At 46.5% G+C, this 19461-nt stretch overlaps 8 protein-coding genes across 8 annotated transcripts; 5 read left to right on the forward strand and 3 right to left on the reverse strand.

Moving 5' to 3' along the window:
* Positions 1 to 1876: 1876 nt before the first annotated feature.
* On the reverse strand, positions 1877 to 3153 carry MRS44_003705 (uncharacterized protein; the record flags this gene model as incomplete). Its single annotated transcript, XM_065623302.1, has 4 exons — positions 1877 to 2075; positions 2195 to 2496; positions 2642 to 2712; positions 2763 to 3153. 4 exons carry the CDS (start codon positions 3151 to 3153, stop codon positions 1877 to 1879), a joined length of 963 nt encoding a protein of 320 aa, XP_065479374.1.
* Positions 3154 to 6846: 3693 nt separating this feature from the next.
* On the reverse strand, positions 6847 to 7554 carry MRS44_003706 (uncharacterized protein; the record flags this gene model as incomplete). The annotated part of the gene is made up of 1 exon (XM_046270612.1): positions 6847 to 7554. The coding sequence occupies one exon, from the start codon at positions 7552 to 7554 to the stop codon at positions 6847 to 6849; it is 708 nt and encodes a 235-aa protein (XP_046137826.1).
* An 876-nt stretch (positions 7555 to 8430) lies between these two features.
* Positions 8431 to 9672, forward strand: MRS44_003707 (uncharacterized protein; the record flags this gene model as incomplete). Its single annotated transcript, XM_046278290.2, has 1 exon — positions 8431 to 9672. The coding sequence occupies one exon, from the start codon at positions 8431 to 8433 to the stop codon at positions 9670 to 9672; it is 1242 nt and encodes a 413-aa protein (XP_046137827.2).
* Positions 9673 to 10582: 910 nt separating this feature from the next.
* On the forward strand, positions 10583 to 11475 carry MRS44_003708 (uncharacterized protein; the record flags this gene model as incomplete). Its single annotated transcript, XM_046283024.1, has 3 exons — positions 10583 to 10937; positions 10991 to 11121; positions 11182 to 11475. 3 exons carry the CDS (start codon positions 10583 to 10585, stop codon positions 11473 to 11475), a joined length of 780 nt encoding a protein of 259 aa, XP_046137828.1.
* A 704-nt stretch (positions 11476 to 12179) lies between these two features.
* Positions 12180 to 12713, forward strand: MRS44_003709 (uncharacterized protein; the record flags this gene model as incomplete). The annotated part of the gene is made up of 1 exon (XM_046272043.2): positions 12180 to 12713. One exon carries the CDS (start codon positions 12180 to 12182, stop codon positions 12711 to 12713), a length of 534 nt encoding a protein of 177 aa, XP_046137829.2.
* Positions 12714 to 13806: 1093 nt separating this feature from the next.
* On the forward strand, positions 13807 to 14463 carry MRS44_003710 (uncharacterized protein; the record flags this gene model as incomplete). Its single annotated transcript, XM_065623303.1, has 4 exons — positions 13807 to 14055; positions 14121 to 14304; positions 14352 to 14388; positions 14457 to 14463. 4 exons carry the CDS (start codon positions 13807 to 13809, stop codon positions 14461 to 14463), a joined length of 477 nt encoding a protein of 158 aa, XP_065479375.1.
* A 618-nt stretch (positions 14464 to 15081) lies between these two features.
* On the forward strand, positions 15082 to 17381 carry MRS44_003711 (uncharacterized protein; the record flags this gene model as incomplete). Its single annotated transcript, XM_065623304.1, has 5 exons — positions 15082 to 15168; positions 15232 to 15378; positions 15622 to 16663; positions 16730 to 16984; positions 17161 to 17381. The coding sequence occupies 5 exons, from the start codon at positions 15082 to 15084 to the stop codon at positions 17379 to 17381; spliced, it is 1752 nt and encodes a 583-aa protein (XP_065479376.1).
* A 789-nt stretch (positions 17382 to 18170) lies between these two features.
* Positions 18171 to 19234, reverse strand: MRS44_003712 (uncharacterized protein; the record flags this gene model as incomplete). The annotated part of the gene is made up of 2 exons (XM_046272573.2): positions 18171 to 18477; positions 18537 to 19234. The coding sequence occupies 2 exons, from the start codon at positions 19232 to 19234 to the stop codon at positions 18171 to 18173; spliced, it is 1005 nt and encodes a 334-aa protein (XP_046137832.1).
* Positions 19235 to 19461: the final 227 nt, after the last annotated feature.

Genomic DNA, 19461 nt, shown 5'->3' on the forward strand with positions numbered 1-19461 from the left:
CTTTATAATAGCTTTAATTTAAGGGAGGGAAATTATATAGGTCTATAGCTTATTAGGGCAGCTAGGAAGTGCCTCTCTAATTAGCTAAAATAATAAAGCTATTCTTAATTGGGCTAGGCTATTTCTTATTTAACTAATTAGATATTTATCTTATATAAGGGCACTATTTTAATAGTAGAGGAATAATAATATAATATATAGACTACTTATAGCTAATTAAGGCTATAAGGGCTACTTAATAAGTAATTAAAAAAAGAGGTAAATTAAAAAGTTAAGATAAAAAGGATGCCTAGCTAAGAGCTATAGTGAAAAATACCTCTTTTAATTAAGTAGTTACGTGACTAAGTATATAACTAATAAGCTCGCCTAAGCCCTAACTTATTATTCCTTATAGATATATATATATTTTATAAATATAATATTATAGCCTAATTAAGTCTTAATTATATACCTTATATTACTATATAATACTTATTAATTAAAAGTAATATTAAATAACTTACTTTATATATATAAGTTAATATATATTACTTATTATAAAAGTAATAAGTAATTATAGCTTTTTTATTTTAGCCTTAATAACTTACTTAATATATAAACTATATTTATTATATTTTTTTTTATATTAGTTATTTTAATTATTTATATAATTTAATTATACTTAATACCCTTTAAGTATATTATTAAATATAACTTATATCTTATTTAAGATAATATTAATATCTCTTTTATTAATATAAATTAATATAACTAGTTTATTTTATTAAGACTTATATAATTATTATACTAGGTTTATTATTAAACCTTTTAATATTATAAGAAAAGTAATATTTCTTAATATAATATTATTCTTAAATTATATAACTTTTTTTATTTAAAAAAATAAATACTTATTTAATTTATTTTTATCTTAGATTTATAAAGGGTTTTTTTATAATTAAATAATATTAAAAAGAATATTAATTAATTACTTATAAACTAAGATATCTTATTAATTAAAAAAACTAAGCTTTTAAAATTTTATTAAATAATATACTTAATAAATAAATAATATAAATAAATAAATAATATATTTTTTAATTATTAAAATAAAAATTATATTAAAATAATTATAAATTATTTAATTCATTAAAATTACTTATTATATTTTTTTTAAAATAATTTAATTATTACTTAATAAGTCCTTTTTAACTTCAATCTTAATCCTAAAGATTAGGGGGAACTCTTAGTTCTTTCTAATACCCTGCTAGGAGCCTTCACACATCTAAAGGGATAATAAATAGCGAGGAGGCAAAGCTAAAGCTATGTACGCATCTTCCGACGCCTGAAGTGAAAATTTATTCCGAAAGGCGCTCTTATTGCGCTTTGGACCAAATAATCGAAGCCGGCTCATCGCATACAGTGTTAAACCATAAATACCTCTCCCATCGGGGATGAATCACTTCCCATGCTGTGTCTCGTGCAACCTTTTCAATGAGTTTGATATATGAGACTTGAAGCTTTGTGAACCTTGCGGCGATTCCGCCTATAACCATGGCCCAAGTTAAAAAATCAACGACACGGAGGTCTTCTATAGGGTCTTTTCGCTGTATAACTTGGATCAAGCATAAAACTCTGGTCGAGTGGCGTAACTTTGGTTCCTGTATGTGGGGGAGTTGGAAGAAGGACCATATCGTGGTAGAGAAGGGTGCAAAGTCGGCATATCTCATGAAGGATAGTAGTAGTATCAATATCCGGCTGCTGGTCTAGGTCGCTCCGAGACATGGCCAACGGAATGTAGGGAGGCAGAGACAGAATGGCATGTGATGCCCAATCGCAGTTATTAGCCAACACATCAAGGGAATCCGGTGCTCCAGGTCCGCGGCGGCAATAATGGTCAAGGGCCACAGTTACTTCTGCCATGATTTCGAGGAGCTTGACCATCTTGGGGTTCCAGATAGGGAGCCGTGGGCAAACATGCATCAGGGCTTGTCCGGAAGCACTCGCCCAAGGTCTTGAGCTTTTGATGAGCTTCCAAATCCGGGGCCCATAGACCTTCTTGAACCATTGGCTTCAGCTGGCGCAAACATGGGTACCTAGGTGGAGTGTCTAGCCGCGCATTATAAAGCATATCGAGGCTAACAAAATGGGGGTTAGCAGACAGCATTCCGCCGAGATGGGATGTTCGATGTACCGTAGGAATTCATGGACTTACATGGGCAAAACGAAGCCAAAGGCATGCTGGTCGATATTTGATATTCCACCTTTCTGGTCGACGATGTAATAAATGGCATTCATATGCTCCTTGCCAGGCTGCAACCGGCCGTAGACATGCATGTGGCGGTATGTAGCAAAGGGCGACAACGGGTGCGGCTCCGGTTCGTCTGAAAAATTGATGCTACCATGGATAGCAAGGACAAAGATGGCGAGAAGATCGCTATTCGTGAATTCTCTAGGAGAACCGGATTGATGCTGCTCGATAAGAGATCGAACAGCTCTAATAGCCTGGATCTTCCACTTCAGTCCCATCGTAAGGATGCGATTTTGTATACTCGCAGTCGGGCAAAAAAAATGGTGTAATGTGTGGCAGACCCCATGAGCCCGGCATAAAATGCCGCAGGGGACTCCAGAGTACGCCATAACCACGATTGCGCGAAGTTACGCCTTCCGCTCTCAAATTCTCCAAATTGGGGCCAAGTCGTGGTGAACGCTTAAAGAATCTCGTTAGGGTGGCTGGTTTCAATGCATGAATGACAAATTGCTGCGAATCAGACATGACTCACCGTAATAGAGCATCAGATGCTCGTCTCGTCCCATTCCAGACATTGCGAAAGAGTGGAATGGGTCCCAACCAGCAGGCCTGAGTGGACAGGATGACATGCGCCGACTCGCCGGATCAGTTACCGCACGATCTCTGCCAGCGATGGCTGATGCTTGGTGCTCTTCGCCATAGGTATCGTTGGGCCTGGTGGAGGGACCAGAGCCATCACCATGACGCATTGTCTCCGGAGTGTAAGATACGAACTTGAGGTTTCTTGGCCGCGCGGACCTGTTCTTCAGAGCTTGCCGCGCTACATGAGCTCGTGCTGCAGCATTTAGCTGCCTATCGCCCGGTGGACCTCCAGTGGGGTTATGGTTCAGAAAGAACAATGAGAACCCCTTGTTTGACGCCATTGTCACCCGTGAGGTTGGAACAGACGTGAAAAATCGAGGAGGAGGTGGAGGGGGAAAGGCGGATCAAGGCACGCCAACCCCGCCTTGGAAGGTGGTGGTGCTCCATTTTGAGTAAGATAATGGCAATGTTAGGCCGAATGATCCCTTGTCATTACGCTCGGCCCTTCGAGTTGTTTCTCAACTGCCGCCATAACACTAGCCCACCCTGGAGCTTCTGCAAGGGGCACCTGCTTCTTCCCACCATCATCTTGAGAACCGAGGTGATCGCGGTGCGTTCTGACCTTTTCTCTGGTGAATGCGTTTCCGCATTGATATGTTCATGCCGTTGCTAAGTCACCCGAATCCCAAATGCCACCGGATTCACCCACAGACCCTCCGTAAGCTTACGTGGCTCAAGAGAACTGCCTCCGGACATGCAGTGTTGCGAATAATATAAACAATAACGTACTTCATGAGTGAGTGCAACATATCAGCGAGTGCAATATACTGATTTTTACCTTAAATCGCGATTTTTAGAAAATTCTTAAAAATCAAAACTGAGCTAAAAATAAATATAAATTTATCTATATATCTTTGAAGTAGGTAATATGTATAAATATTTCTAGAATTCCAAAAAAAAAAAGAATTCTTATAAACTTATTTAGAAAAATCTTATTTGAATTGCTTTTTTCCTTGCTTTTATGTTTTAAAAAGCTTTAAAAAATTAACTATAAATCTAAGAAAAATACTATCTTATAACTTTTCTACTTAAGTATATAAAATTTATTTCCTAAAAAACCCCAAGGCTAAATAGCTACCCCGGCTTAGAAAACGTAAATTTTATAATTTTATCTATATAGTATAAATATTGCACTTGCTGATATGCTACACTCACTGAGAGAGAACGTTACGTATATTGGCAATATGGAAGCCTCGCAATATTATTGTATTGCTAAATGGTATATATTGTATTAGGCCATATGTCATTGGCCTACATTGTATTGTATTGCCAAGAACCCAATATATTGCCAGTGTGACAATACATCTCATATGTTGCACGTGATCTGGGTTTTCCACTGCGGCAGCTAAAGTTCTCAGAAGACTAGGTGTGATACTAAGGGTATGGGCAGAACAGATTGTATTGAGCTACAGAGCAAGGCTTCTAACTGTTGGTGTTAGATTGGCGCCTGTGTGCGGATAGAAGAGAGTTTGCTCTTCGTTATAACAATGTGTGGCTTGTGATGGTGAAAACATCAAGAATGGACCAACGCCCCCGCACGATGGCGAAGCGAGCAAGAACAAGATCATCCAGACTTCAATCAATAAGATCATCAATTTGTGGCCCAAAGTCTACCGAATTCACCCCTACCCCATCGCGTATTCAACCGAACTCAGAGCGGGGACCTGGCGAAACCAAGAACTTACACACATTCAATCAGACACTTCAGAGAATCCGAGCTCGTGACGAGTCAAGTAAGTTGGTTGTTGGACACACTGGAGGTCCTGCAACACTTCGAGCACGTCCTAACTACCCTCGAAGGCGACGGTCAACAGCGAACGAGGAAGCAAAGCCATGTCGAAGCATATAGATGACCGTGGGATATCATGCTGGGCTACGAATACCTCCTTCGCAGAATGGAGCTATATACGGCCGCTGCTCCTCGCAGCCTGAGCGCTTCAAGGTTAATATTAACCCCTGCTGGAAGAAACTTGACGAGTACTACTCGCGACTTGACGAAACACCACTTTATTACGCCGCTATTGCATTTCATCTAGCTTATCGTAGGGAATATTTCGAGGACAGGTGGGCGGATCGGCCAAACTGGACCCAATTGCAAAGCCCCTTGTAGAGGGGCTATACCTGTCGCATTACGAGCCACAGATTGTTTCCCAGGATCGAGAACGCGGCGAGCCAGTCACAAAGAAGCGGCGAATGTATCAGAATCACTTCGACGAGTACCGCTAAGAATCCCGCCAGGCCCCGGCGTTATCACAGCCGCCCTCATCACCATGTGCCTTGTTATAAGTCAACAACGATATGGCTAACAGGTAGCACTCATTGTTGGCGACGAATATAACGGTTGGCTTCGTGATGTCCACAAGTCGGATCAGAAAGTCCTAGATCCTATTAGCTATCGGCATGAAAGACGGGAGGGGTACCCACGGTTATCACAGATGACTCTCGATCTGCTTTCTATCCTCCCAATGTCTGCAGATGTTGAGAGACTCTTCTCGGCGGTCGGTAGAATGGTCCGAGACGATCGGGCTAATCTGGATGCGAGCACGATTGGAATGACGCAGACAGTGAGGTCGTGGCTTCGTGGGGATATATCAGGAGTACAGAGACGCTACCGGTACTTGAAGAGGTCGAGCTATCAGGCGCAGACGCGTTGGCTGAACTGAGCTTTGCGGAAGCCCGGGAAGCAACGGGTGGGAGGATAACATGTACTGGCCCTCTATAGCTTCCACGCATCCATTTCCACATCCATCCGTTCCACGCGGCCCCTCTATCCGTCCATTCCATCCATTCCACTCAAGGCCGACCGGACAGGTATCATACAGGAAACACACGATTCTCACCTAACGGGGCATCCGGGGAGAGACTTGACATATGTGCTAGTCGCAAGACAGCTTTTCTGGGCTGGTATCACCAACGAAGTACGGCAGTTTCTGAACAATTGCGGCACGTGCAAGAGGACCGCCATTTGGAGGCAGTCGAAGCAAGGCCTTCTCAGCCCCTGCCAATATCTGAAAGAATCTAGTCGGAGATCCACATCAATTTCACCACTGAGCTCCCACCTACAGGACGGGACAATGCTACTAACCTCATGGGAATTACCGACCGTCTGACGAAAGGAGTAATCCTAGAATGTATGGACGACATCTCAGCAGAAGCAGTGGCGCGAAGACTCTTCTTGTGTTATTTCCCTTACCATGACATCCCAACAACAATCACCAGCGATCAAGGGCCACAGTTCGTAGGCGACGTATGGACATACCTCTGCACGTGGATTGGAGTCAAACGGCGCTTATCAACGGCGTACCATCCACAGACGGACGGGGGGCAAGAGTAGATGAATCAGGAAATTGAAAAGATGCTGAGGGCTTGGGTGACCTATGCCCAAACCAACTTGGGAGACCTTCTGCTAGTCGTCACGACCAGACTTGCCTATCCTGATATCATCTCTGCTATTCTGCTATATCCGATATGATATAAGGATAGGCAAGTCCGAGTCACGGCCCCCTGGTTATACTTAGTGATTTAACTTTACGTTCTCGCCGTTTAACTATGACGCTTTCAAGTAGAGATAACTTAGACTCTCTATACCACAAAATAGACAAGTGGTCTATTTTTCGTAATTGATATACTCATTGAAACATCAGGAGGCTTGGACTGCCGCTATTCTCGACCAAAGTCAGCCGGCTTGATTATTAGACCGAAATCCCAGACGATCGCTTGGACATAGGCGATTATTTGTGCCTACCGATCTATATACTCCTTTGTACCTATTCTCACCATTAAGGAGTTTACTAAATCTCTATCAGAGGCTCTCTTCAGTCTTTAACCACTCGTTAATCAAAAGTTACAATACATTCGCAAACTATACATCTCTCCGAGAATAATAATGCTGACCTGGGAATTCCTGACATCCCAATATCACTTCTCCAACCCTATATCCCTCTTCCTTTGCCCAAGCCATCAACCAGAAGCCCTTAGACCTTGAGATGGATGTAATTAAACTTGCTCTTGTGGACCTTGCGCGTCCCATAAGCCCTGTGATTGTTCCAGTTGTACTCCTCAACAGTAACCATATCCCCATCGACAGCAGAAACCCAAGCAACATGTCCGAATTGCCCGGCATTAGTCTGAGCAATACAGCCCGGCACAGGCTTATTATCAACCCTCACACCACTCGCCCTGGCAGCCTCATCCCACTGATTCCCATTTCCCCACGCCTTCCCCTTGTACTTGTTGTGGAACTTGATGCCCAGGCGCTCATTCACGCGCCATGCCACGAAGCTGGTGCATTGGCACTTGAAGTAGAGCCACTTGTCCGCTGGGCCGCAGGCGTTCTTGTAGGGATAGTCGTTGACTCTAGGACCTGGGATTTTGTTGTTCTTGGGAGGTTTGGGGACGTTGGTGCATTTGCCCTTGACGTAGCCGTCCTTTCCGGTCTTGACGTATTTATCGGCAACGTAGCAGCCGTCAGAGGTCTTATCCCAGATGGAATTTCCCTCGATGTTGTCGCCCTCAGTCTGGCAGGTGATAGTGACATCCTGGCCTTTTTTGTAGGATTTCTTAATGGCGAAGGCCGTGCCTGGACCGGAGCGGCAGTTGAGGTTGTCGCTGGTCACGGGATAGGAGTGAACTCCAGTAGAAAAGAATGCGAGCGCATAGGCGCAGAAAGTTGTCAACTTCATTTTGAGAGGTATTTAAGGAGTTATCTTGACTGCTGGTGATATTGAACATGAAAGAGAACATGATGGTTGCTTCACTTTATAGAAATTGGAACCAACACCTATCACCCCTTCAGCTGAGGGAGAGCATAACGACAAACGACTGACGATCGAAATCAAAATGAAGTCGGACAGATTGAAAAGTCTCAGTCCGTCAGACGGAGGAATCCATTGTTCCATTTGATTAACGGTCATCGGAACTTTTCTGGCAGCCTTCATATCAAGATTGAAGGACCTTCTCGAAAGGGTTCCGGAACACGACGGCATCCCCGGTATTCCCCCAATCGACAGTGCTCTGGGCCTCAGAAACGGCCCTTGCTGACTCTATATTAGCTCTTCATTCTGCTCCTACGGACTTATCTCAAAAGGGTATCGGACCACTTTCCTCTTTAGTTGTTGCACCGCGGAGGATCATCGCGGCATTTCATTCCAGTTGATGAAACTAAAAACAGGGGTCAAGATCGTTTGCATAACCTTATCCGCATTGGGAAGGACGTCTATTAGTTAATCTGCATGTGACTAATTACCATTGGGAAGGATGTCTATTGATTGATCGGCATGTGATTAATGAGCACTGACAAGAATTGTGGTGTTCTCCAGTCAAGGGATGTCCGCGAGCACGTGGGTGATCTATTCGAAACTGTTGATACTGTCGGTGGTAAATCTTGAAGTCAATCAGTTGTCATCATTCATCCAAATTCCCCGACAGGCAAGGTTCTGATGATTGTGTCATCTATCCAAGCATGTATAGTTTCATATATCAATGTGACGAAAAACATCTGTTGCTCCCGATGGTTTTCGCTAAGTGAGAAGTGAAATCACATCCTCATGGCAAACACAATGTTCAGTTTCAACGGCTCCCTCAGAGCTCTGCTCTTGGTGCTGCTCACGGCTTGCACCGTCTTTGCCAACGTCAATGACCCAGCCAAGAATCAAACACCCTACCACAAAGGCTTCGCCCTATTCCGCAGCTCCAACATGCGCAACGCAGACAAGCTTCCAAACGGCGTTGGTTTCCATTCATTCAGAATCCCCGCTGTAGTTACTACAACTACCGGCCGCATCCTCGCATTCGCCGAAGGTCGGCGGCACAACAATCGAGACTACGGGGACGTCAATCTTGTCTGCAAGCGCACCAAGACCACCAACAGCCACGGTGAGAGCCCCGGCGACTGGGATGCCCTCCGAGAGGTGGTCGGAAAGGGAGATGGCACTTGGGGAAATCCCACGCCTGTGGTTGACGGAAGCACGATCTACCTGTTCGTAAGCTGGAACCACGGCGCCTACAGCCAAAACGGCGATGATACCCTCCCCAGCGGAAAGAAGACAAAGAAGATCAACAATTCTTGGGAGGGAAGACGTCATATCTTCCTCACCCAGAGCGCCGACGACGGCAAGACTTGGTCTGAACCTGTGGATATGACGAAGCAGCTCACGCCTGACGGATGGTCATGGGATGCTGTCGGCCCCGGAATCGGCATCGCCCTCTCCTCTGGTGAGCTCGTCATTCCCGCTCAAGGAAGAAACATCATCGGCCGTGGCAAGCCCGGCAAGCGCACATGGTCCTACCAATCCCTCAAAGGCGCCGGCTCTGAAGGCACAGTCGCCCAAACCCCTGACGGAAAACTCTACCGAAACGACCGTGCCTCTGCCGATGATGAATACCGTAAAGTCGCCCGAGGCTCTCTGTCGGCATTAAGCCCCTTCGTCCTCGACAAGGGTCTCCCAGACCCAGCCTGCGAAGCGTCCACTCTCCTCTACAACAAAAAGGACGCCAACGGCCCAGCGCGCACGCTCTTCATGAACTCTGCGCACAAAAGCAGCCGGAGGCACATGCGCGTACGCATCAGCTACGACGGTGATGCGAACAAGTTCAACTACGGAAGGAAGCTCTCTGATGCTCCCATCTCAGGTGTTGGGTTTGAGGGCGGCTACTCGAGTTTGACCAAAACAGCGGATCGAAAGGTTGGTGCTTTGGTTGAGACAGACTTTTACCAGGCTGGAGGGTCGGAGAAGGATCATAGAGCGATAGTGTGGAGGAGATTCAATCTGAGTTGGATTTTGAACGGTCCAAATAATTAGAATACGTTAGACGTAGCTGTGATGGGAAAGGATCCTTATGGGTTGAACCGCTAGGGGGATGTTTGGCTCAGCATCGACTCTTGTTCATCTCTTCTGCTGGTTATTCCAATTATCTTCTTTGGACCTAAGATTGAGCTCCTTCAGGATAGTATTACTATGTCTCGTTTATGCGCAACCCTCCGCCTGAGAGCTTTATATTCACCCCTGTCCCGGCGCTGAACAACCACATTAGCCGCAACATGCCTTGATCAATCATACCTGTTGGAATTCAACTACCTAGCTTGACGTAGCATTCAGAAAGCAATTAAGACGGTCAAACTCAAGGATCAGCCCCTTCATCATGTCATAGTACTTAGTATCGCTTGCAGATACAAACCCCAATCAATGAATCTCTCCACGCCCACAGCCCGTCGTTTCATGTCAGACGGAAATTTCCGCAAACAACGAATGTACACGCCGTTTCGAATAGCGAACTGATCTACATTCAGGTTCGGCCCGTCGCACAGAAACAAAGTTCCCCGTCTTTCCTGCAGAATCGGGGCTAATCTCCGGGATGTTTCACCAGTCCCCACATCCACCGCGATCCCATTCAAGCAATTGAGTAGCTTCCCAATCCGGTGGATAATCGGCATACTAGTCTCCCCGTCTTATTGTGCAAGAGGGAGTCTAGAATGCCGGCAGTTGTGTTCTTCAGCTGCTCAAAGGGGAAGGCGTCTTGGGGAGGGATGACAGATTGTTTCTCAAGGTCCAGATGGAAACGGGGGCCGAAGGTTGTTGTCCGCCTTTTGATATTGTGCAGTATTGAGACTTGAGTACATAAAGGGTTTGTCCTGGCCTCTTGAGCTTGAACTGATACCCATCAACCCCCTTCAACCCTCTTCAACTTCCCCCTTGCAGAACATTGCTCACCATGAAGTTCACTCTCTTTGCCCTCTCTACCCTCACAGCCTCCCTCGCGGCCGCATACCCCATCACCGGCGACGACGTCAAGTGCCGCTCTGGTCCAGGCACCAGCTATGCGGTCAAGAAGGTATTGAAGAAGGGTACCGACGTCGCAATCACCTGCCAAACCGAGGGCACCAATATCAGCGGGAATACCATCTGGGATAAGATCTCGGATGGCTGCTACGTCTCGGACTACTACGTCAAGACGGGCTCCAATGGATACGTCAAGCCCAAGTGCGGCGGAGGTTGCTCTGCGCCGTCGTCTAACCAGGCCACAGTGGACCTGATTGGCGAGTTTGAGGGTTTCGTTCCTCATATCTGTCAGTGATGTCTTGCTCTTGAGACTGTCAGGCGTACTAACCAATTACGATAGACAAGGACGCTGCTGGCTATCCTACCGTAGGCTACGGTCATCTCTGCTCGAACTCTAAGTGCACTGATGTTAAATACCCAATCCCCCTATCAAAGGCCAACGGCAAGAAGCTTCTCGCGGATGATATGAGAGTAAGTCCATCTTCAAGTCCGTCTTCACATCTCAAACCACCAGTTCTGACATCATGATAGAAATTCGAGAAATGCATCGCCAAAATGGTCAGCAGCAAAGTCACCCTTAATAAGAACCAATTCGGTGCCCTGGTCAGTTGGTCCTTCAACGTCGGCTGCGGTGCCGCCGAGGGATCGCAACTCATCAAGCGTCTCAACAAGGGCGAGAAGCCCAACACTGTGATTTCTGGGGAGCTGCCTAAGTGGGTTTACGCGGGCAAGAGGAAGCTCCCAGGACTTGTCCGCCGGCGTAATGCTGAGATTGCCTTGGCTAAGAAGGCGACGAGCGAGAAGGCTCTTCCTGTGAAGTGCTAGACGGTTTCTTACCCCGTCTGCCGCACAGTTTGAGTTTGTCAGGGACGGCACTTCTATATTCGGTAACCATGAGGGAACAGTAAGCTTTGCAACTAAGCATTCGGCCTATGCTTAGCTAGTAAAGGCTTTTTGTTTAATTCAGTATCATTCTATAAGTATATATATCCCTACTACTACTGTACCAATATTTATCCAAATCGCGCCGCATTATTTACTTTTCGTCCGTGCCAACTCAGACGACCGTGAAGTTCCTTAGATTCTATACTTTTTGTCCATGCATATTAACACAATAACCAGGTTCAACAAAGACAACCTATTATTTATCTATTTTTTATCCGTGCACTTGGCAGTGTATCATTTTACCCCATAAAAATTTAATTATCGTCTGCTATACGACGACAAAGAATTCTTGGGTAGTAAGTAGTAGTGGCGCTAAGAGCTAAAATGAAAGCTTTAAAAGAGCGGTGTATGAGATCGCGGGTCACATAAGAAGAAAGCATTTAAAAACTATAAAGAATCCCTTGCTCCCACCCCTCCAGCTTCAATTCCCCACCCATTCATATTCGCAATCTCTTATCCCAAAGTTCACAACTTCATTCTTTTCTGCTTTTCAACCACTTCGTCACGCCGGATTGACGCAATACGATTGGAAGGCCTTGAATACTCAACCGGAACGAAGGCTAATTGGAATCAGCACCTTCAAGATGGAAATTACAAAATCAAGGAGCCTTACGAAGGAGAAAATCGCCGGTCTAGACTTTTCCTTTGAGATCGGTGAAGTCATCGCCAAACCCTACGACCATCTCTCCAAAGGCACAGAGATCATCACAACTCGTACCACGCCGAAGTTGAAGACCTACGTATACGATGAGGAGGACTTTACCAATTTGGATGACCTCAGCGCAGTCATTTTCACAGTGAATCGGGATGGACAGGTCTTGGGGTATGCACATGCAGCCAAATCGTGGAACAATTTCGTCACACTCAACGACCTCGCCCTAGACAAGAGTATTCGCGGCCAAGGGCACGGAAAACGACTCCTCGACGCTGTTGTCACATGGGCCCGCCAGCTTGGAGTAGCGGGGGTTCGATTGGAGACTCAAAACAACAATGTTCCGGCTTGTCGGTTCTACAAGCGATATGGGTTTATGTTTGGAGGATATGATGAATCTCTATACAAGGGAATACCGGAGCACCGAGACGAGACAGCTTTCTTCTGGTATTATCTTTTCACTTGACGGGTATTTGTTATTGTCCCTAAGAGATGAGATCTCGGCAGCGGTCATCCTTGAGTACTTGAACCGAAATAAACACAAGGATCAAGCATCATGTGATTCGCCGTGACAGGCCAACTTTCATTCAGACTTGGCCGCATGTGCTGCTCCGCTGATAACCGGAGACTGGCCATCCGCCAACCAAGATTTCTGTGCCGCTTTACGGCTGTCCCCACATTAGAAGGCTGGTTGCTGGTCTCTCTATCTCGCCGAACCTCGGCTTCTTCCGCAGAGGTCGCTTCCAACCGTCCATGAAGCCGGGAGGCAGGGGGATCACCTGCCGCTAACATCGAAGATCGCCTTTCAGGAAATATCTCCAACATGTCCATTTTCGGGCTGAAAGCTGCCATGAACCAGGGGACATAGATAGCTTTGAAAGAAACGGCCAGCGGCATTGATGTGGATGATCGAAGGCGACAATGCGACGCCTAGTTTGATCCTTTGTTGCAGCAACAATTGTGCAATCATCCTCGCTCTGATAACCCTTGTATCAATTGATTGGGAGCTTCTGTTCCCAGCGTACGTGGTAGCCCAGTTCTGCCTTCCTCTGAGCGATTCAGAAATCCGGTGGTTGGTAATTGCAAGTCGTATGAAGCTCGCCGTATCTGTCGTCCGGACCGCATCTGACTATTGAAAGGATGTGTTCTCAAGCTTTCCAGCACAGGGAGCAGATGTTACAGAGGAACAGCTGAAGCCTGGAGGCATGTTAGCTGACGCTGATGCGAGAGTCCGAGCACGCCATAACGACGGCGTGGATAGCTACGGTTGTCATCCTCGCCAACTGCAGACTTCTACCACACTCTTCTGCTAAGCCATTGCATGGCTATCTTATTTTCAAACCAGTCACGCGTCTCTATATTTCAGTGAGGGCTGGGCATCCGACGACGCTTTATTTAGCGGGGAGACCCGGGTGAGTTCTAGTCCAGCGGTGTGAGATGGCCGAGGAACCAGCTACGAGAGCACGACATTGACCGCAAGCTTGAAAAAGCATGTGCCCTCTACTAATCCAATATATATGTGATCCATGCCAAGAGAGGAGTCGAGGGCTTCAGATACGATGGCGTTGGGGGCCCACGGTTCGTTCCAGAACCGCCTCTTACGCCCATCCGACACTGCCAGTCATGGCAACTACCGTCAGAGCCGCGCCACTAGAACAATGGGGGTCTTTGTCGCGCCCGAGTTGTCTGCTACGGTCAAGGATTGGTACCACAACCGCGGTGAGGCGCTTAAGAACAACCTGCCCTGTCCACCACGCCCTCCAGCTGCTCACATGAATCTCGTTGGAACGGGGGGATCAGCTCGACCAGTGTGCCCCCCAGCACGCCCCATCGCCCTGGGACTGGGGATGTGTCTCGTGCGACCCCGGGACAGCCTGCTACTCCCTCCAGGCGCGCCTCTGCTAACCCTCCTCCCCCCAACACACTTTCTCTCGGCCTTGGGGGCCCCTCCCTCGCGACGCCGAAGAAGCCAGTGGACGCCAGCAGCACTAAGGCCTCTGCTGCTCCCTCGCCCGGTCCTAGCGCAAAGGATCGCCCTCTCGTAACGCCAAGGGCTAGTAAGACTAGGATCATCGTGGAAGTCCCTGGTCTATCCCCGAGGTAGAACACTCTATCGCTAGTCGCCTCTGCGTTAAAGGCTGGTAAGTCTATTGCCCCTCCGCTGGATAACTCACCTGGACCTCTTAGGCTAGGCTATAACTATAAATAGTCCCTAAACGCCGAGAGCTTAAATTCTTTTATGTGATATTATAATATACATACTTATTTATTACAAGTAATTATTTTTTTTATTAATTTTTTTTAGTTTACTTACTTAGTATTAAGCCTCTTAAGTATTTATATAATAAGTGATATAATTATTTTTATTTTTTATTTATTTATTAATAGCTAAGATAATTATTATATAAAAAAATATAAGCAAATATATATTATATACTTATAAGTAAGCGATTTAATTATTATATTTTAAAATTATAATTAAAATAATTATATTTATACTAAGCCTAATTATATCTCAAGTAGCGAGAGGATTTATAGGGGCTTATTCGCATATGAGAAGTGCTCGTTAGGTCGTGATAGAGCTGGCTTAAGCCGATAGCCGATAGGCATTTGCCGAATGCGCTTCGTGTTCTATTTTGTCGGCAATTGGGAGGATGGCCCTGAACGTTGCTGGCGCCGCGACCGGTAGCCGACGACGAACATCTGGAGTATTCAAAGCAGAGATCTCCCCGTTGCTAAGAGACGGCACGTCGCCTGCTAGGGTCCATCTTACGCGGTTGAGAACAACGGTAGCACTAGCAATCTTGCGACACCCACGATTGTTTCACACCACTATGGCCAAGCGGGCTTGGGCTGATACGAAAATGGGAGACGCTGGGACAGGAGCAAGTGGCGGAGTGGTGATGCTACCAACGCCTGCAGTATGAAAGCCCCTTTTGCAGGTGAATAAAGGGAACGTAAGGAGATCTGACAATCGATTGTAGGCCCTGACTCCTTCGAAGTCTGAGGACCAGAGCGAAGCGTCGAATCACCAGAACCCCAACGACCTGAGTAGCTTTCGAAACGATGGCGTCCCATTTCCGTCGATATCAAGGAAGATCAAGGCCTGCGCCACATGTCGAAAACTCAAGGTATGCTGGGATTAATGACAGAGGTTCATTTTGGTTGACATTGAGGCGAGATTAAATGTCTGATGGATAGGAATGGCCCGCCCTGTCGCAGATGTGCAGCGCGCAACTTGACCTGCGTCCTGAATAAGAGCTTGCAAAATATTATCAATGAGAAGTCTCAGTACGTGTTACCGCAACTTTCATCTCGCCACTACTTCTCCAATTGCTCACATTTTAGATAGATTCTCCAAAGCTATAGTGCAGGACCTAGAGCAAGTCCACGGCGCTCTCAAAAGGGTGCTGCAAGGGCTCGGCCTCAGAGAACTTCCTCCATTGCAATGTTTAGCAGCAGCCCGCAAGACAGAAGGCTCACTTCTGGGGGATAAACCGAGAAATGCAAGTAGCCACCAACCGCCGTCTCTCCCAGAAGACTATTGTGGTCCCTCATGCGATAATTCCCCGATGACGACACCTGAGGATGAGGGCCTTCCCTATGTCCCTATCCACTCACTATACACTTTGACCAAGCTGAGCGCGCTGCGGTCGCCTGAAGACAACGAGGCTGGGCAGCGAGCTCGAACCATAGATGACTTCATCGCTCGTGGGTCAATCGCTCTAGTGGATGCAGAAAGTCTCTTCACTCTGTATCGAGATCGTCTGGACCGCTATATATATAGCATTGGCTGTTGCTATCAGTCACTTGAGGAGTTGAGGCGGAAGTCTCCTATTCTATCTGCGGCCATTCTTACGGTTGCAGCGCTTCATGATCCGAAGGCTGATGGCATATATGGGGTATGCTGTTCTGAGTTTCGTCGCCTCATGGAGAAGTCTATGTTCGAGCGGTTAATTAATCGAGACTATCTTCGAGCCATGTGCGTAGCTTCGTACTGGCTGAGCGATATCTCTTGGATGCTCTCGGGATATGCTATTCGTCGAGCTGCTGAGTTACGCAATAGTTATCGCCAGGCTATCAATGCCTGCCGCCAGGAAGCAGCTGACTATGCGAGGCTCTGGTATGTCCTCTATATCTGCGACCAGCATCTCGCCACTCTATACGGACGGCCATCAATTATCCAGGAGGACTCATCAGACCAAGGATGGGGTTATTTTCTCGGGCCAGGTGTTGCGACTGATGAAGATAAGCGACTAATAGGTCAGGTGGCGCTAATGGGTATCTTAAGGGGCATCCAAGAGCTATTTGGCGATAATAAGGACGAGGCGATTCCTCAGGAACATATTAGCCATATTTCACATTTTCGCCGACAGCTTGATCAATGGTATGATCAATGGACCAAGGAATTGCCAGGTTTGTCTCGCCTTGATATACTGGCAAAGTCGATCTCTAACCGCTACCTTTACTAACCCTTAATAGAATACTGGCCGCAGTTAGGGTCGTTTCCTCTCAAAGGAACAACACTACACTACAACTTTGCGCAGATTCACCTCTACTCTCATATCTTCCGTGGCCTATCCGGCGACGACCCTATCCCGGCGTACTTCTTCGACTACGCGTTAAATGCTATCGCCGCAGCTACGGCTGTCGTTGAGCTTATTATCGCAGACCCAGACGTTGCGAAGGGTATCGCGGGCATGCCGTCATATATGCATTCTATGACGGCATTCGCCAGTATGCTTCTTATCAAAGCGGCCATCAAACATGGAGCAAACTTGTTGAGACGGAGCGAGTCTGTGGCTTAATCACGAGACTTATACGGCAATTCCGATCTCAACCGGTTGGGAGATGGCACCTAGCGAACCTAATGGCTGGTGGTCTAGAACGAATGTTAGAGATGTTAAACACAGCGGAGCCAAGGCAGGGCCACCCCTTGCCAAATGGGCTTGTCGCTGGGGCGGGTACCAGTGATGGGATCAATGAGCGGGGGCAGATGCTGGATGCAGATGGCCTGTTCCCTGATTTACATGGAGGCCTTTTCTTCGACTATGATATGAGCGTTGGGTTGTCACACGTGTTCCAGCTCGATCCCGAGATGCTAAACATTGAGGGATCTGCTCTGCCGCTCTAAAGGTATGTGAATCTAGATTTTAGGACGTGGCAACCTCCTTGAAAATAACGGTTTAGAGGTGTATAGAATGGCATCATTTATAAGGACATGAAGGCATTAATGGTAGCAGTCTTGTAGTATCAAGGGAGAGGAAACAGCAAACAATACTTGATTGTGGTACTGGACACCTTCTTGTCTAGAATTTCAGGCTCATCGATATCAGTATTGTCAACGGGCTCACAGCTTCGTTAACTCCGCACTGTAGACGCTGATCTATCTCGTGCCAGATGTTTGTTACTAGGTAGCTTAACTGAAAGAAATAGGCGTTTAACAAGAAAAGGCTTAAGATTCCTAACAGCACTAAGCGACTAATTCTGATCAAAGTTGGTAAATAATGCTATAGGAATGGGGGACAGACTGACAAACGTGGGGATTTACAGGTAACAGATATCTTCAGGTTACACATTTAAAAAATGTATTCTCATACAAAGGTAGAATCTATGCGAGCATATCTGGAGCAAAATCAGATAGTGCAAATTGATTTTAAGCAGTGTTATAGCTATGATAAATAAGGGGAGCTTGAAGAAATTGGGTTATGTGTGGCGAGTTAATAATATGCGAGCTATATGAATTACATTAATAAGAGTTCGAGCTCCTAGTCTCTGCCCTATTACACGCTTACTATTTTTATAATAAACCCATCCATTCTTCATCTTCAAAACTATGTTATTCAGTGACAGCCCTGCTACTTTATAGTATAACTGTTAGACACACTAATAATACGGCAGTCAGGCACTTTACAATTCAGGTCTAGATTCGGACCAGCGCTCCCTTCGTTTCAGTCGCCAGTTGAGCCCGCCACAGTTTGTTCTCGTTGAGTAAATAGAGGTCACCAGGCCGCCCAAAACAAAAATTTGCGATCCCTCCTTCAACTAGTATTTTACCAAGCAGAACGCCACCTGGCGACCAGATGTTGATACCATCTCCGCAGCCGCTATACACGTTGCCGGAAGTATCACATTTAATCCCGTCAGGGATGCCCGAATCGGCCATGGCGAAAAGCCGTCGGTTGATGAGAAACGGTTGATTCGAGTAGTATGCTACATCAAAGGCGTATCTGTCGTGGCGTTAACACATGTTCAGGCATATGAACTTTACCGCATGGATTGAACTCACATATGCGACACTCGACAGTCGTCTGTGGTCCCGTCACCATGAATCCAGTCGGTATCCGTGATGTAAACAATTTTCTCGTCTGGGCTGAAGCAGATTCCATTTGGCCGACCAAATCCATCTGCGACAGCACGCACAGATCCACGCTCGGGATCATATCGGTAGGCTTGATTAGGAAGCTTCGGCTTGGGCCGAATCCCTTGTTCGAAGCCATATATAGGATCCGTGAACCAGATTGATCCGTCAGAGTGAACGACCACGTCGTTGACAGAGTTGAACTCGCGGCCGTGGAACCCGCTGATCAATTTTCGACAGCGATAAGGAGGTTTTGGTTCCATAAAAACGATGCCGCCCGGTGTGTCCAATGTTCCTTGGGCACAGAATAGAAGGCCGTTTTCGTAGTTCACGCCGCCATTTGCCATCGGTATATCCGGACAGTCAATCTCCTCGCACTGCGTGCTACCCCCAGCTGAAGGTAAGGAAACCTTGCAGACTTGTATCTTGCGGCCGCCCTCGCAATCATTGTATTGATTGCTGGTGATGAACAGTGCATTGTCCTCCGGGATGAAGACACCAGCTTCATGTGCGAACGGGTACTGATAGTTCTCGTAAAGGAGCTCAAGCTTCGGCCCGTCCCCGAATATAGTCTTTGCTGAGTCGTCGTACACCTTGAACGCGGGTGCATAGTTGATGTCGGACATGGCGTATGTGGTCGAATGGCCCAACGGCAACTTAGCGACTCCAGAAAAAGGGCTATGCAGATAATAAGTCTTGGGTGCCGCAATCAATTGCCAACAACCTAGTAATAACTGTTTCAAGTTTGCGGTTCTCGGAAGTCGTGAGAGCTGACTGCATGGCCCGTATTAAGCCCTTATCAATAGAAACCGGTAATCAAATCAATTGCCGCGTAAACTATGAGTCAGCATTA

This window comes from Fusarium solani (assembly GCF_023522795.1).
Source record: "Fusarium solani strain SB1 chromosome Unknown bctg00000001, whole genome shotgun sequence".
NCBI classification, from domain to species: Eukaryota; Fungi; Ascomycota; class Sordariomycetes; order Hypocreales; family Nectriaceae; genus Fusarium; species Fusarium solani.